Source organism: Lissotriton helveticus, chromosome 9, assembly GCF_964261635.1.
Source record: "Lissotriton helveticus chromosome 9, aLisHel1.1, whole genome shotgun sequence".
NCBI classification, from domain to species: domain Eukaryota; kingdom Metazoa; phylum Chordata; class Amphibia; order Caudata; family Salamandridae; genus Lissotriton; species Lissotriton helveticus.
This window is the reverse complement of record NC_136070.1, coordinates 871477107-871493044: the sequence shown is the minus strand read 5'-3', so window position 1 is coordinate 871493044 and position 15938 is coordinate 871477107. Positions and strand designations below refer to the sequence as shown.

At 41.5% G+C, this 15938-nt stretch overlaps 1 protein-coding gene across 1 annotated transcript in view; it reads right to left on the bottom strand.

The window, feature by feature from the left end:
- LOC144781937 (cytochrome P450 2G1-like) overlaps positions 1-15938 on the bottom strand; it is a 362329-nt gene that overhangs the window by 291029 nt on the left and 55362 nt on the right. The window contains exon 2 of the mRNA XM_078661023.1: positions 830-992. Coding sequence (XP_078517149.1) covers positions 830-992 — 163 coding nt within the window. The remainder of the gene's footprint in view (positions 1-829; positions 993-15938) is intronic.

Sequence of the window (15938 nt, the reverse complement as noted above, 5' to 3'; positions counted from 1 at the left end):
TTACAGTAGTGAAAAAGCGATTTAGGAGATTTTCACTACCTGGATATGCACTCTGGTTTTCTAATACAGTGCACCCTACCCAGTGTGCTGTTTAGGGCCTGCTTTAAGGGTGATATATGTATTAAAAAGGAAGGTTTGAGCCTATCAAAAAGGTTATTTTGCAACGTCAAGTTGGCAGTTTAAAACTGCACTGCATGCTGCAATGGCAGACCTGAAATATGATTTTAAGGGCTAATTTAGAGAGTTGCACAATAACAGCTGCAGGCTCACCAGTCACATTTAATTTATCAGCCCTTGATACGTGTAGTACCAGTTTACTAGGGACTTATATGTGAATTAAATGTGCCAATTATGAATATCCAATATTACTATACTAGAGAGCACAAGAAGATCAACATAGGATTAGCAATGGTAAAGTGCACAAAGTCCAAAAGCCAACAAAAACGAAATCCAGACACCTTTTCTTTTGAGAAGTCAACTCCTTTTTTAGCTAAACACCCATTGGGAAATGAGTGTAAATTGCACTTGCTAAGAGTTTTACACAGGAAGATACCAATAGCTTTCGGCTGGTAATAACTGCTTCTGTAAAACAAATAAATAATATAAGAATACCAGGTGCAAAAAACATTTTCCCAAGTTAGTGTCTGCCACTTATCACTGGAATCACAGCCCGTTTGGCATTGATCGAATTAACATTTGGGGGTTTTCTGCACTTATCATACCGTTGAAGGTCTGAAAGGCTCTATATATTTCAGTATTTTAGGACACTAGATAACATCAGCCATAGCACAGTGGCAACATTTGCTTGAAACAAGAAAATCATACATACCATAATTCTGGGAGACTTTATCAAATATTGATGCTGTTCCTCTTCCACTGAAGTCATTTCCCTGATCAATCAAACCCTCCTTTACAGCTTTATAGCCACACACAACAATGACACGGCGAGGGCCCAAATACACTGTAAACACGTCTCCATACTTCTCTCTTAGCTGCATTGATAAAAACAAAGAAAGATTTTGAGTAAAGATGTGAGACTCCTGCTCTTGACACTAGTGACATTGAAAAACATCTTGATCTATCGAGTCAAAATTTCTTATGGTGACAATATTCAATAACAAAAAGGTGTTAAGAGTCAAAGAGATACACACAAGAAGCAATCACACGCTCTCATGTAAATGCACCACCTTTTCACAAAGGACAGCACAAAGTATGTACACATACGTACACCATATAAACATAGAACTACGCTTCTCTTCTATTTAACCCCTTCGACGCTGATGACGAGCTGGGCTCGTCATGAGGTAGCCTCCTCGCACGCTCATGACGAGCCCAGCTCGTCACGTAAAGTGCGCTTTTGAAAAAGTCAGCGTACGAGCGGAATTCCGCCCGCACGCATGCGGTTAAACTGTTCACTTTATACACCCTTTCCGTCAAACACGCAATCCCAGATTTCTCACATATACACTTCCTGCGCATGGAAAAACGTTATCATTATTAACTTTTGTGTAATAAAATCTATCACTAATGGATCTTCCATTTCTTTCTTTCCATTACCATATCCAAGTTGCCTAAATTCTAGAACAGTGATACTCAAACTATGGCCCAGGAACTGCAGCCCTACTGACCTTCACATGTGGGCCCCAGCGGAAAAACTATACTGAATGCTGTTTACTTTGTTTATTTATTGATTTATTTATTCATAACATTTATAGAGCACACTGTTACCAATCGGTGTCGTGGCGCTGAATGAAAGCTCCCCTAGCCTGGCCTGTACTTACTGAGCGAAAAACCATGATTGAGCAGTAAAATTCAGAAAGATGTTATTTATGACAAACGTTTATTAACACTAACTGAAGTAAAAGAGAAGAAACAGATAATGTGTCCTGCACCGTTTGAATTTAGGAAAGCATTACTTTTTTAAGACATTTTGCGACAATTGCAAAATTATGATAAAGGCTAATCAAAATTCAAAAAAGCTTATTTAATTAACATGTAGATGCATGTCACCTTAGTACATCGGATTATATCAATGCATTCAGAAGTATTTTTAAAACTGATAGTTTTAAACAATGAATGTAGACACATTAATAACTTCGCCCACCCTGACAATACCAATAGTGAACTAGGAGGCAAGTTAGTTGTCACATAGACCTTTCTGTGTGGTCTGGATTGTTATTTTACTTCGATAACATTAGAGTTTGTTAAATAAAATACAAGAAAAGGTTTTGTACAGCATATATCCGGAACCCTTGTATTTCACGGTGCTCTTATATTTCATAATGAACAAAAAGGAGGCAAAGTGAAATTAGACAATTGTTTGGGATCACACAATTTGGTCAAGTAGGGAAGCCAGGACTGATCCCAGGTTTTCTGGTTTCAAATTGTGCAACTCTATTTAATTCCAATTCGATAATCAAGTTACTTCCTTTTTACACTTGAATCTCCCAAGCTAGCGATAGCGCCCACCTTAACTCCTCTCCTCACAAAGCCCCATTCACATCATGTTGGCATCAATACAGACCTCAGACACACCACCGACCACACTTTGTGGCCCTTGGGAAAATGTTTACAAGTACCCATGTTCTAGAGCATGGGTACATGCAGAGTGTGGTTGAAGTCTTACTCAGGTTGGAAGTGATTGTATGTCAGGTGTTTTTGGACTTGTCCAAAAAGAAAGGGTGTATCAAAGTGAAGATTTAGTGCCCTCATTCAATTTCACAAACAAATGAGAAGTTCCTAAACAATAGAGGTAATGGGATAGAAAAATGGTCCATCTCCACGTGTCTCTCCTGCTCAATGATAAATAGAGTCAATGTCTTTTCAGAATGCCTGGCTCTCAAGATCTACTGAAACAGGTGGATCACCTCTAAATGTGCAAGGAGTGCTTTGTCTGCTGGCAGGTCAGCTTTCTTGAATCAGATGTGAAAGCCTTCTAGAATGGAATGGTCGGAAAGATATTGTAGGACAAAGGTAACAGGGGCTGTACAGCCTTTGTTAAAGATGTGTTAAAGGAGGAATTGTCTGTAAGAGAGTATGGGAGACAGGTTGCACCTGATGAGAAGTGTTTCTATTTCTACTTCTCAGAAGGAATGGATTTGTTAAAATTGTGTTTTACATACAACGACCCATATTGCTTTCTTGTGTGTTTACCCTTTGAAAAGGGATCGATTTCCGGGACTTTTCGAGTCATGTTTGACAATGAACGGTAATGTCAAGAATGTTGTGCAGCATTAGATCAGAGAACTTGCAGAGAAGAGGATGCTATTACATGGATAGACAGAGGCTTGGGGATTTTAATGATAGTGAAAAAGGAGTCATAGTGAAGAAGAAGGAAGGGATACATGGGAGAGTCTTATAAAGGTAGGAGGGAAAGACTGGTTTAGCATATATGAGAAGGTAGAAATAAGTAGAATAAAGGCTGGAAAGATTGTGTGAGGAGTAGAGGACAGCAGGGATTTGTGGTGGTGGGAAAGTAAGTAAAAGTCATCTTGAAAGATATTGTAATGTGAAGGACAGTTTTAGACCATTGATACCTAAAGTATGACCAGGGGGCACATCTGTTGTGCACCCTGTCAACAACAGAGCTGGCAAGCTGTTTACTCAACTCAGCACTAACAATAAAAATGTGTTAAATAAACAGTCAAGCATAGTTTAACTTTAGGAACACTTTCATTTTTAAAGATACCTTGTTGTAAAACTGTAAAATTTGACAAATGCTATTCAAAATTCGAAAGTGTATTTAATTAACATACAGAACCTTTTCATCTTAGTACATCAGATTATATCAGTGCATTGAGAAGTAGTAGTAGTAAAAAACTTTATTCAGTAGCCAAGTACCATCAAAGTATACAAACACAAAACATTGCAACAAATATATCATAGTGCATTTTAAAATATCTTTCAACGCAGTTCATTTTCCATTTTTAAAATATATACTATTCAGAGTTCCTTCCCTTCCATTGTTACTAGCATGTAAAACAAAAGCTGTGGTCAGGCAAGGCTATGTGCAATTCAAGCAAACACATAAAACATATCAAATGTATGTTTGTACTTGATATATAAAATTAGCAAAATTAAAATCGGACAATGATTAAAAGAAAAAGGAATCTAAGCACTGGGAACCACATTCAGAAGCCTACTACGTTTGTTCCTGAGGGAATTTGCTCAAAGGAATAACAATAACCGGAGTAGTGTCACTTTAAAAAAATTCTAAAAGCCACTAGATATTTAATCACCTTCTGGTTATGACTGTTAAAAATGAGGGTCTCTACTTGGCAGGGGCTGGCCATCGTCCAAGTAGGGACCCTTCTTCCATAGTCAGAGTAAGGGGGCTACACCCTTTGATAACCCCTGCTCCACCCTGTGGTAACGTAGCAAGAGCAGCTAGGCTTATCTCAGAGGCAGTGTGTAAAGCATTTATGATCATACACAGTAACACAGTGAATGACACTACAAAGGGACACCATACAAGTTGTTATAAAAAATAAGTATCTTTATATATAGACTTAACACAAGACCAATAACGGTAAAAAGCCACAATACTGAAAAAGGGGGGTACTCTTGAAAAGCTTGAAAAAGAGTTCAAAGTGTTCAAACAGGGGTTCAGTTCAAAGTAGGGGTCTCTGCGACCCTTTTACTTACAAAGTACCTGGATTTCGTAACAAAACAAGCAAAATGTCGCAAACGAGCTGTAGCGATGAGTTTCCCCACGCTAGGCCGGCGATGCGTTGAATCCTTGCCACAAGGGAGGATGATGCGCCGGTCTGCGGGTGGGTGTGGGACAAAACAACAGACTTCCTCACGCTAGGCTAGCGATGCGTTGAATCCTTGCCGCAAAGGAGGATGATGCACTGATCCTGTTGCATGTGCAATCTTGTTGCGACGAAAGAAAATGGCGCCCCGCGAGGGAGCGACGATCCGGGTGCGATGCGAGGAAAATGGCAGACGCACGGCGCCCGCTCTGCCATGTCGTGATGCGATGATCTCGATTTTCCAAGCCCGCAAACGTGCGATACGATGATCTCAGGGGTTAGCGAGCACTTTGTGGCCCGCAAGCGTGCGATGCGATGATCTTTGGTTTGTGAGTGCTCGGCGGCAGCAGCCCGATGATTTTTCTTATGCTCTTCAGATGCGGCGGCTCGCAAACAGGCGATTTCAGCACTCTCTTCTCTGTAGTAGAACTAGAGGCCCTGGAACTCACAGGGGCCTCACCTGCATATAGAAATCCTTGAGGGGAGGAATCAGGAGGCTCGTGGGTGTGCCTGTGACTCCAGCAGGAGGCTAGCTCTCTTGTGTGATTGCTTAGCAAAATAAGTCTCTCAAAAGTCCTTTTCCCTTTTCTTCCAAGTCCAACGGGAATTACTGCAGGCCAATCCAAGAAACAGCACACAAGCACAAGGACAGTCATCGCCTGCAGATTCCTTCAGTAACACAGACGGAGGTTCCTCTTGACATACAGGAGCAATACAAAAATCAGGGGTTTGGGCACAGATATTTATACCCCAAAAGTCTTTGTTCTCAAAAGTCTCTAGTCACTGAACCCAGCCAGAACCAGTTCTGCTCAGGCCTGAAGCACTTTGTTTACCAGGCCGCATCCTTCCTTTCAGAAAAAGGGGGTCTGCCATCAGACGCACAGTAGGAGGTGGAGCCAGCATTCACCTTGCCAGGCACAGCCCTATTCAGATCAAGGAGCTACCCCTCCCCAGTACTCAATGCAGATCTCTCTATTCAACCCAGGTCTGACTCAGCCTGCCTTGCCCCTCTAAACCCAGACAGCCAATACACATAACAGCAGAGCACACTGGAAGGCTTAGGCAAGAAAATACCTACTTTCTAAAAGTGGTATTTTCAAACACAGAATGTTAAATTAAACTTCACTAAAAGATGTATTTTATCATTCTGAGTTCAGGCATTCGAAACTCGAATTTCTACCATGTCCCCTGAGTCAGATAGGACTATAAGATGTAATAGCCAGTCTGCCCATTCTAGCCTATGGAGAACAGGTAGCCTTGCAGTAGGGAAAAACAAATTGGAGGGTGATTCACTACCAGGACATGCTACACATATCAAGCCATGTCCTACCTTACACACACAATGCACCTACCATAGGAGTGACTGACATGCTGCTAAGGGAAGGTTCAGGGGCTGGGAAGTGTGGGCACTTCACAGCCAAGATGGAAGTCCTGGACTGCACGCAGACAGTGCAGTGGCAGGTCTGAGGAACACTTTACAAGCTGCTTCTGTGGGTGGTGCGAACTAGCGCTGCAGGCCCACCAGCAGCATTTGGGTTACCAGCCCTGGGCACGCACAGGCCACACTACTAGGGACAAGCAGGTAAACCAAATAAGCCAATCAGGGATATACCAGTTCACAGTCATATTTACACAGGGAGCATTTGCGCTGTGGCACTGAAAGGCAGTGGCACAGCGCCCAGATCATCTAATACCAGCAAAAACAGAGGAGACAACAGCGAAAAATGGAAGGGAGACCCACGCCAATGGTGCCAGGTCTAACAATGACATAAGGGGATAATCCATTTCCAGTGTGGGTCAAGATAGTAAGGACAGAAAAATAATATATGTACCTCACCCTCGTCTTCCAGCCACACACTGGGCAAACACTGGAGATTGGGACCATATGCCAGTTGTTAGTTAAACATCTCAAGGGTAAAGTACCAAACCAAAGGCGAATATAAAGGCTTTTAGCTAAAAGAGAGAAAACAAAATTGAAAAATCCCTGAAAACAAGAAAATGGTTTGATGTCTAAAAATCTCTTTGTTAATGTACCTACTTGCTGGAATAACTATCTTGGATGTAAACCCAGTAGCTTGATTTTATGGTGTTAAGATCAATTTTGCTAATTTTTTCAGGGTTAGTCCATAATCTTGTTAATCCCAGTATATTTAACCAATTAGAAACATGTTTGACCCAGGATTGTGACCTGGCACCTCTAGTAGACAGCACTTCAGTGAGACAACCTCTAACTTACCTTAGCTCAGTGGTAACCCATAGTCGAATCCAGTCGACAAGTGGTCTGAGAGCGGCTAGATCGGCAATTCTTTTAAGTCCTAAATTAAATTACAGAGGAGTTAGTGTGCTCTCTTGGAAATCTATTTTCTGCTGCACTTAGTAAGGAGACATCAGCACATCCCCATATCTCAGCTCCATATAGAGCAGCCCCTTGTGCCTTGCCACGGTAAACTCCTAAGGCCGTTGAGATGGGATGGTGCAATGAGCTCAAAAACGGTGTTGGATCTAGCCCTGATCTCTTGACTGGGTGAGAGTACTCTGCTTAATTCAGAGACTCTGTCCATCACCACCCCTTGTTGTAATAAATTTTGTCCACCCTAAGCGTGGAAGGGTATACTCAGATGTGAGTCCCTTGCTCATTGCACCATCAGGATTCAAGCAAGCCGGGCCGAAGACGCCTGAAATGGCAGAAACCGGTCCCCGGGAGCTTGTTTCCTTCCCAGTGTAAGAATTGGCTTTTGTAGTCTGGTCTGCCCTGTTCCCATGATGCACTGGGCCAGGGACAGACTAATTTGCATACAGCCAGGTTCTGAAACTGGGATGGTGCAATGAGCTAAAAAACGGTGTTGGATCTAGCCCTGATCTCTTGACTGGGTGAGAGTACTCTGCTTAATTCAGAGACTCTGTCCATCACCACCCCTTGTTGTAATAAAAAAAGGCCGTTGAGACAGCACAAGAGTTTGTTTGTCTATGCAACCTGCTGATAGCATTTGCTCTATGCTCGAGTAGTAACATGCTTTTTCTAAGCTGGCTTTCCCACTTCAAGCTCTCCGCTACTTTAACTCCTAAATAATCAAAGCTCCTCCCCTCTAATGTTTCACCCCAGCATTTATAAAGTATTTGGCCACTCCCTTCCCAAACACCATAAACTTAACTTAACGTAATTTTGTTAGCATTGAGATCCAGACCCCTTGACACAAAAATCTGTGAATTTGTTAACAACAAGCTGGAGTCCCATTCAAGTCTTTGGAGATGAGAAGGGAGTCGTCAGCAAATAAAAGAATTGGTACCTTTCTGCCGTTCTGTGTAAGGGAATAATTTCTGCAGTCCTTCAGAATATCAGTCATTTGGTTTATATAGAGGGTAAAGAGCGTAGTAGCAAGGACACACCCCTGATGCATCCCCGCTGTATAGGAATGCGTTTAGTTAGCTCTCCTGCATGCCCACACCGCACCTGAGCAAAGTTATTACTGTACAGCTTGGACATGAGATGGATCAAATTCCCAGGAACTCCCATCCTGTTTAGGATATGCCACAAGTTGGCACGGGAAATGAGATCAAAAGTAGCCCTAAGATCAACAAACACCACATAACGCTTCTGCATTGAGAAGTACTTATTTAACAGTGATAGTTTTCAAATATGAATTTAGAACCATTAATTCTTACCGCCATCCTGACAAGAATGCTGTAAGTGAACTAAAGAGGCAAGTCAGTTGTTATGTGCACTCTTGGAGTTGCCTGTGTTACTATTATATATAATCAGCATTATGGTTTATTAAATCAAACACAGGAGAAGGTTTTGGACAGCACACATCACAAAGTAGTATATTTTGAGGTTCTCTTAAATGTGATAATGGAAAAAATGGAGGGAAAGGCCAATAAAGAAACTGACTAGGATCACAGAATTTGATAAAGTGGGGAAGCCAGGATCAATCCCGGGTTTTCTGGTATCACATTGTTCAACTCAGCCACCAGATGTATGTGCTGCGCTAACTCTACACCTTCCGTCAATCCCCAGCCACCCCGTTGGCATCAAGGCGGACTTCGGTAATTTGGAAAAATGTTGCAACTACCCATATTTTAGATGGTTTGTCTGGCACAGAATGGGCAAGAGCTTGATGAGTGCCAAATGTGTGTCTGAGAGGAAAAGGAGAAGAGATGAAGAGTGGTATGAGTGTTTAGAAGGTAGTGCAACAAAAGGTGGAGAACAGTGATCAGCATGGCAATTTTTCTATGAGCATACGTCCAGATGTATGACGGTTTTTGCATGCGCAAATGGGTTTTCCAACCCATTTGCGAATTCAAAAAACAATGGGGCATGTACCATTACAAAATAGTGAGTCGCAATTTATTTGCGAATCGCTAATTTGGATTTGCGAGTTGCTATTAGGAAGGGGCGTTCCCTTCCCAATAGCGAGCGCAACCGCATGGAAAAATATTTTGCAACCGCAATTGCGGTCGCAAAACACTTGTATATTACCACCCTCTTCAATAGGGTGGTAATGGGGTCGCAAAAGGGAAGGTGTCCCCAGGGAACCCATTCCCATTTGCAAATGCAGGGGGAAATATTTTTTAAGAGCAGGCAGTGGTCCCAGGGACAATCTAAGCACCCTGGGGTTATTCCCTTTGATTCTGCTTAGCCAACTTAAGGGTGAGTGGTCTGTATATGGGACAAAAGGTTTACCTTCAAGGTAATACCAAAGTTTTTCAATTGGCCACTTAATAGCCAAACATTCCTTTTCTATCGTTCAATTAGCAGTCTTACGGGGGAGCAACTTTATGCTAATTAGGTCTCGCCTAGACGAAAGCAAAAGCGAAGCTTTTGCTGTCTAGGGAGACAACTTATGTCGCCACTTTCTGGGGAATGTGGACAGCAGACTGTTACGAATTTCTTCTGCTGTAGACAGACTGTTATGAGCTTCTCCTGCTGGAGATTTGACCTCGTGAGCGCGCCTTGACTGCATCTAATGTGTGTGGCTTTTTTTTTTAACGTGGGCCGGGCGCTTGCTTTAGTCAGTTTCACTTTGAAAGTGCAGGCGTCAATGGGTCTGGTAGGTGTTCATGTGGAGTGCCTTTTGACCTCGTGAGCGAGCTTTGACTGCATCTAATGTGTGTGGCTTTTTTTTAACGTGGGCCGGGCGGTTGCTTCAGTCAGTTTCGCTTTAAGGGGCTGGCGTCAATGCGTCTGGGATTTGGGGGATTTGGGGATTGATGTACGGCGTGAAGTGGCGGGCGCGCATTACAAGTTCATTTATTTGTGGGGGAGGTATTCGAAAGGGGCTGGCGTCGATGCGTCTGTTAGTTACTAAGGAAGTTTGACTTAAATGGCTTGTTAAAGTGCTGCTAAATAGCCCGATCTGGGGACTTGAAGCAAGTAGGCTCGCGCAGGCTTCCAGGGGGGGCTTCAAAACCACTTTCTTTCGAGAGACAAAACCTACGTTTATACAGTGAGAAAAAAAACGGCGTGGTTTAGGGATTTAAAGCCCCTGCTTCCAATGACCATCATAAATCTGCCAGTTCACTTAACACGCTCGGAGAATCTGCAAAGCGCTTCCCAGCCGCCCTCCTGCTTCCCCCACCTCACCAAAACCCCCACCCCTTACACTCGAGCATATTGGCGACACACGGGACATTTGGTGTGTATTTGTCTTGTTTTCTGTTTGGTAACAATCTGAAGCAACGCGTTTGTTTGAAAAAAACATGGTTACCGGGGTGGGTGCGCGCTAAGCTCGTAATGTCTTTGTAATTTTTTCATATAAACAAATAGCATGGTGGGAAACGCTGTACATGGCGTGGGGGGCGTGTTATATTACTGGTGTTAGGGACGCGGTATATTTGTTCACTTTTGTGGGCTCAATGGGTTTTGCGGGCTCAATGCGTATAAGTAGGCAGGCGCGCTATATTACTAGTGTTGGGGGCGCGGTATATTTGTTCATTCACTTTTGTGGGCTCAATGCGTTTATTACTTAAAAAACACAATGTACATTATGTAATCTTTTAATGTACATGCATATTTGAAATATGTTGTGCACATTTAAATTTCGGCGGCGTACAGTATAGCTGCCTACGTTATAACTTACGAACATTTTTTTGATACAAACGAACGTTTTAAAAAAAAATGGTTACCAGTGTGTGTGCGCACCAAGCTCGTAATGTCTTTTTTTTTCATACAAAAAAATTGCGTGCTGGGAAACGATGTACATGGCGTGGGGAGTGCAGTATATTTGTTCAGTTTTACGGGCTAAATGCGTTTTGTGGGTTCAATGCATACAAGTAGGCAGGCGCGCTATGATGTCTGTATTTGTTTTAATAAAAAAACATAGCGTGGTGGGAAACGCTGTACATGGCGTGGGGAGCGTTGTTTGATATGGAGTGGGAATTGCAGGTTTTCTTTTTAAATGTCGATAAGGACGGGGTGAGTCGTGTTTGACTTCACTGGGTGAGGAGGATTGAGGCGTTACACCACAGACAATGCAATTAAAGAATCTTCGGAGGCAGGAAACACTAAGATGTCCTCAAGACCGTGCCAGGAAACTAGGAACAGGCCTCAGCGCCTGCACTTCCTTCTCAGAGGGTCGGAGATGAGAGACCCGGAAGCTGCCAGCTCTTGTCATCAAGAAAGTCTAATGTAGAACTGGGGCGGGAGACTATGGCACTGGTCGCTGCCACTGAAGGGAGAAAGTGATTCCGATGACTCACCTCCTCCCCCTTCATCTGACAAAGATCTTACGTGCCGTTATCCGTAAAACCAATCCATGGCGCACTCCAATAAAGCAGCATCACTGGAGGTTTTAAATGGGCATCTTGGCATGTAACTTTCTGTCACGTGGTAAGCATTTCCTCACAATTTACTTTAATGCAGTTGGTAATGCACATAGTTCTTCAAATTACAGCAAAGGCAATAAATACCATGCATACAAATGAATACTTATACAGAGTATTGGATTGGGAGACATTTGATCAGGGCTTTAAGTGGGATGAAGAAAGTGTGTGTGTGGTGGCGAGGTCTCTAAAAGGGGCATGACCTATGTAGTTAAAAGCATGGCTTAAACATGTAAACTCAGTTTCTCTGAGTCTCGTTCTGTGCTACGAAATTAGTATTTTGGTTTCTCTCGCAGATTTCTGTTATTGCATTCAGATACAATAACACAACTGACTTACACCGAAAACCAGCCTGGGCTGTTGGCTTTGTCAGTGGTTGTCTTTATGCGCTCTGTACAGAAGCCAACAAGTGAATAACCATGTATTCTTAACACCCTTTGACCAGCTGATATGTCCTGAGAGAAACTCACACTGACTTCAGCCCCAACTCTAGAGCTCTAAATTGTGTCCGTTCTAATACCAATGGGGGACTCGTTTCAAATCATGTCCTGTACAAGAGTAATATTGTGATTGTAATTGCATTCATATAGCGCTTACTACCCCTGGTGAGGCGTTGAAGCGCTTTTCGGTGAGTAGCACGCTACTCCGAAACTCGGAAAGGATTAGCGGCGAGTAAGTATAAGAAAATATTAAATGTATTTGACTGGTGGTAATTTGAATCTGTTATTTGTGTAAATCATCTCGAAAATAGCTAACTCTTTAATGGAGTGTAAGATTCGGAACAATATGTGAAATATGAACAGGAACAAAATCACTGACCTGGATAACCTCAACACTCATTACATTAATTGTTGAGAAATCACCAGTGTTTCCCCAGTTAAAGTTAAGGCCATGAATATAGGCCCCGATAGGGACACGTTTCAATATCTGTTTTAAAATACTATAGGAACACAAAAAGATGTTTAGATTAAACCCAGATCTGTGACTGGGGGTGAATGTTTGCATAGTCCAGCATTCCGTCCATCAATTGTTTCTTTTGCATATAGCTTCACGATAGCCACATACGATATAACTACAACACATCTAGTTTGGACTCATTTACAAAAGCACAGCTTATCTTGAAACTTGGCAGGAATTTGTCCCTCCTGGACCTACGTTGGATGCCCAAAGGGCAATAAGATGCTTAACCCACAATGTGCAATTGCCCTGATCTTGTGAGAAGCAAACGTTTTAGGGAACATCATTAAACCCACAAAGCTCGTTCCTCACTGCCTCTACCTTCTTCTCTACTTCACCCACTGCTAATCCTTTTCGAATCTCTCCTGACCCCCTCAGCACTTTAAAGCATCCTTAATGTGGCACGAAGTGCTGAACAACCAATTTATCTTATCCCCGAACTCCCATCACACTTTTCAGTGTTCGAGACTCCTTAGAATGCCACTCCACTGAATTCCCAGGCCCACCCAATTTCTAATACTTAAGTTCACACCTATTGCCAATATTCTCATTGTCTCTTGTATACACCTGCCGAACATACGACATTGCTTTCTTTGTAAGAACAATACCCTCTTGGGCTCGCCATCCTGACCAGTAAATTACCAGAAACAGCATGCTTAAAATAAACCAGCGGCTAGCACCTCAGCCCACGCCGGAGACAGAGAAGGGTGGCTCGTGTTTGCGGACGCTTGGCTCGCCGGTAGCAACAAAATAAACAAGTAGGCAGGCGCGCTATAATGTCTGTATTTGTTTTTTTTAAAAACATAGCGTGGTGGGAAACGCTGTACATGGCGTGGGAGCGCAGTATATTTGTTCAGTTTTGCGGGTTCAGCGTGGTGGGTAGATTTACAGCGCAATAGCAAAAAGGAGGCGCTTTTATAATTTATGCGTTCTTTATGCTGTTTAACATTGCGGCTAAAAGGTTATAGCACTTTTTAAATAAAAATGCGTTGTGTCCTTTTACATATTTTTACATTTGTGCAAATTTAAAATTTCGTTTGCTATTTTACGCTAACATTGTGCTTTTTTCATCCGCTATACGTTTCTTAGCATTTCACAACATTTCAAGAAACGAAACCGAAACACTTTAGATACTATAGCTGACCTTTGATCTTTCATTGACATTGACGTTTAGCAGACCACTTCCTGTCACACGTTGACATTTTCACACCAGATTTATGCTTTTGTTAGCTTTCCTTGCATTTTATTGCCCCGAAGATCTTATCTGATGAGAAAAAAACGTACTTAACTAGAGACGTTTCTCTTCTCTAAACACATTGCTACTTGGCCACCGCTGTACTTCTCCACGTTTGCCATCTCTTTGCAAAAGGTACGTACTTGTCCTTTATTATTAACATTTGTTAATGTATTTTTTGCGCTAATTTCACAATTTATTTCAAAGTATTAATGCGCCGCGGCTAGGGCAACTGCCTTCGGAATCTGGGGATCACGGTTCGATCCCCAGCACTGGCGGCAGATTAGCCCAGCACCATGTGACTCTGGGCAATAGCTTGCTTAATCTTCTCAACGGCCCCCAGCGCCTAGAGACCCTTACGTGTGATTGTGCGCTTTACAAATGTGGATTATTATTATTTTTATTATTATTATGTACTTAATTTTAGCATCACATTATATAATGTTTCCTAAACACACAATGTATACATTTCCATTGCTCTTTTATGTACAAATATAATATATTGCTGCTTCTTTCACAGAATAATTTTCCTGCACACTTCTTAAAATTGTTGACGGACAAAACTATACATACATAGACATAGGAGTTTGCAGTTGAACTCGCAATATCAACGTAAGTACTATCCTAATACATCAATGTGCCGTGGAAAATTTTGTCATGCTTATTTTCGTTAATCTGTTTTTGCTCGATTTGCTAATACCTGGGCATATATTTACTGGCAACATTTAAGTCTATTTGCTATAAATTCGTTATCTTACGCATTCGTTTTACCAATACACAAGTTAACCCAAAGAAAACCTGGTAACCTGCGCACTTTCTTTGTATGCTCCGCTGGTATACAGTGAAAGTGCGTAATAATAAATAGTTAAACGTTACATTGTAAATCACGGCTGCAGTTTGCATTATTCATTTGCATTTAACTTTCAGTCGTCATCGTTGACATGTTACACGCCTTTAAACGTTCAATTAAATTATATACTGCCGTTGCATTATTAACACGTATTATTAGGAAATAAAGCAGCAATAATATTAAAAAGCGGCTTCAGTAGCATACGTTTGTATTCTTTAGCCGTGTTTCATTGAACAACATACAAAAAGTCTTGCTGCTTACGTTGCAATTAATTCCGATACTTTACAAGCTTCCTAAGTACAAAAGTGTTGACTAATTTGCCAAATTCGTGCGCATATTATTTGTGTCCACATACATATAAATTACCGTATTTTTAACGTTTTGCTGCAGTCAATGTAATTTATGAAATGCTGCTTTTATATTAGCGCTAGCCATCAATTTATAAATTACCCACCAGTTATATATAAAATCGGCTTTTGCAATGCATAATTTCATTTACTGGCCCGCAAAAAAGTCTTGCTGTTTACGTACGCCGTTACAATTCAGTCCGCCATTTTACAAGCTTGAGTGCATTAGTGTTAGGTAACTTGCCAAGTGCGTATGCATTATATGTAGCACATTCATATGCATTATCTTTTAATTTCATATATTCTGTTTTGCTGCAATTATTGTAATTTACTGAATGCTGTTTTTATAATAGCGCTTGCCTTTTATTAATAAATTACCCAGCAGTTATTTGCAAAATCGGCTTTGCAATACAGTATTTAATTTACTGGCCTTCGAAAAAGTCTTGCTGTTCGCGCGCTCTTAAAAGTACACGTTTGTGTTCCTTAGGCGTGCTTCAGTGAACAACATACAAAGAGTCTTGCTGCTTCTTAAGTACAAGTGTTCACTAACTTGCCAAATTTGTGCTCATATTATTTGTGTCGACATACATGTAAATTAATGCAATTTTATATCTTACGTTTTGCTGCAGTCATTGCAATTTATTAAATGCTGCTTTTATATTACCACTAGCCTTTTATTAATAAATTACCTAGCAGTACTGTTTTTCAAAATCGGCTTTTGCTATACACTATTTAATTTACGAGCCCCCGAAAAAGTCTTTCTGTTCACGCGCGCATACAAATCATGCCGCCATTTTACAACGTTTCAACATACAATTTTGTCAATTAAGTGGCCAAATGCGTGCGCACAACTTTAATGGGAACATGTTACACGCCTTTGAACGTTCAATTAAATTATATACTGCCGTTGCATAATTAACACGTATTATTAGGAAATAAAGCAGCAATAATATTAAAAAGCGGCTTCAGTAGCATAC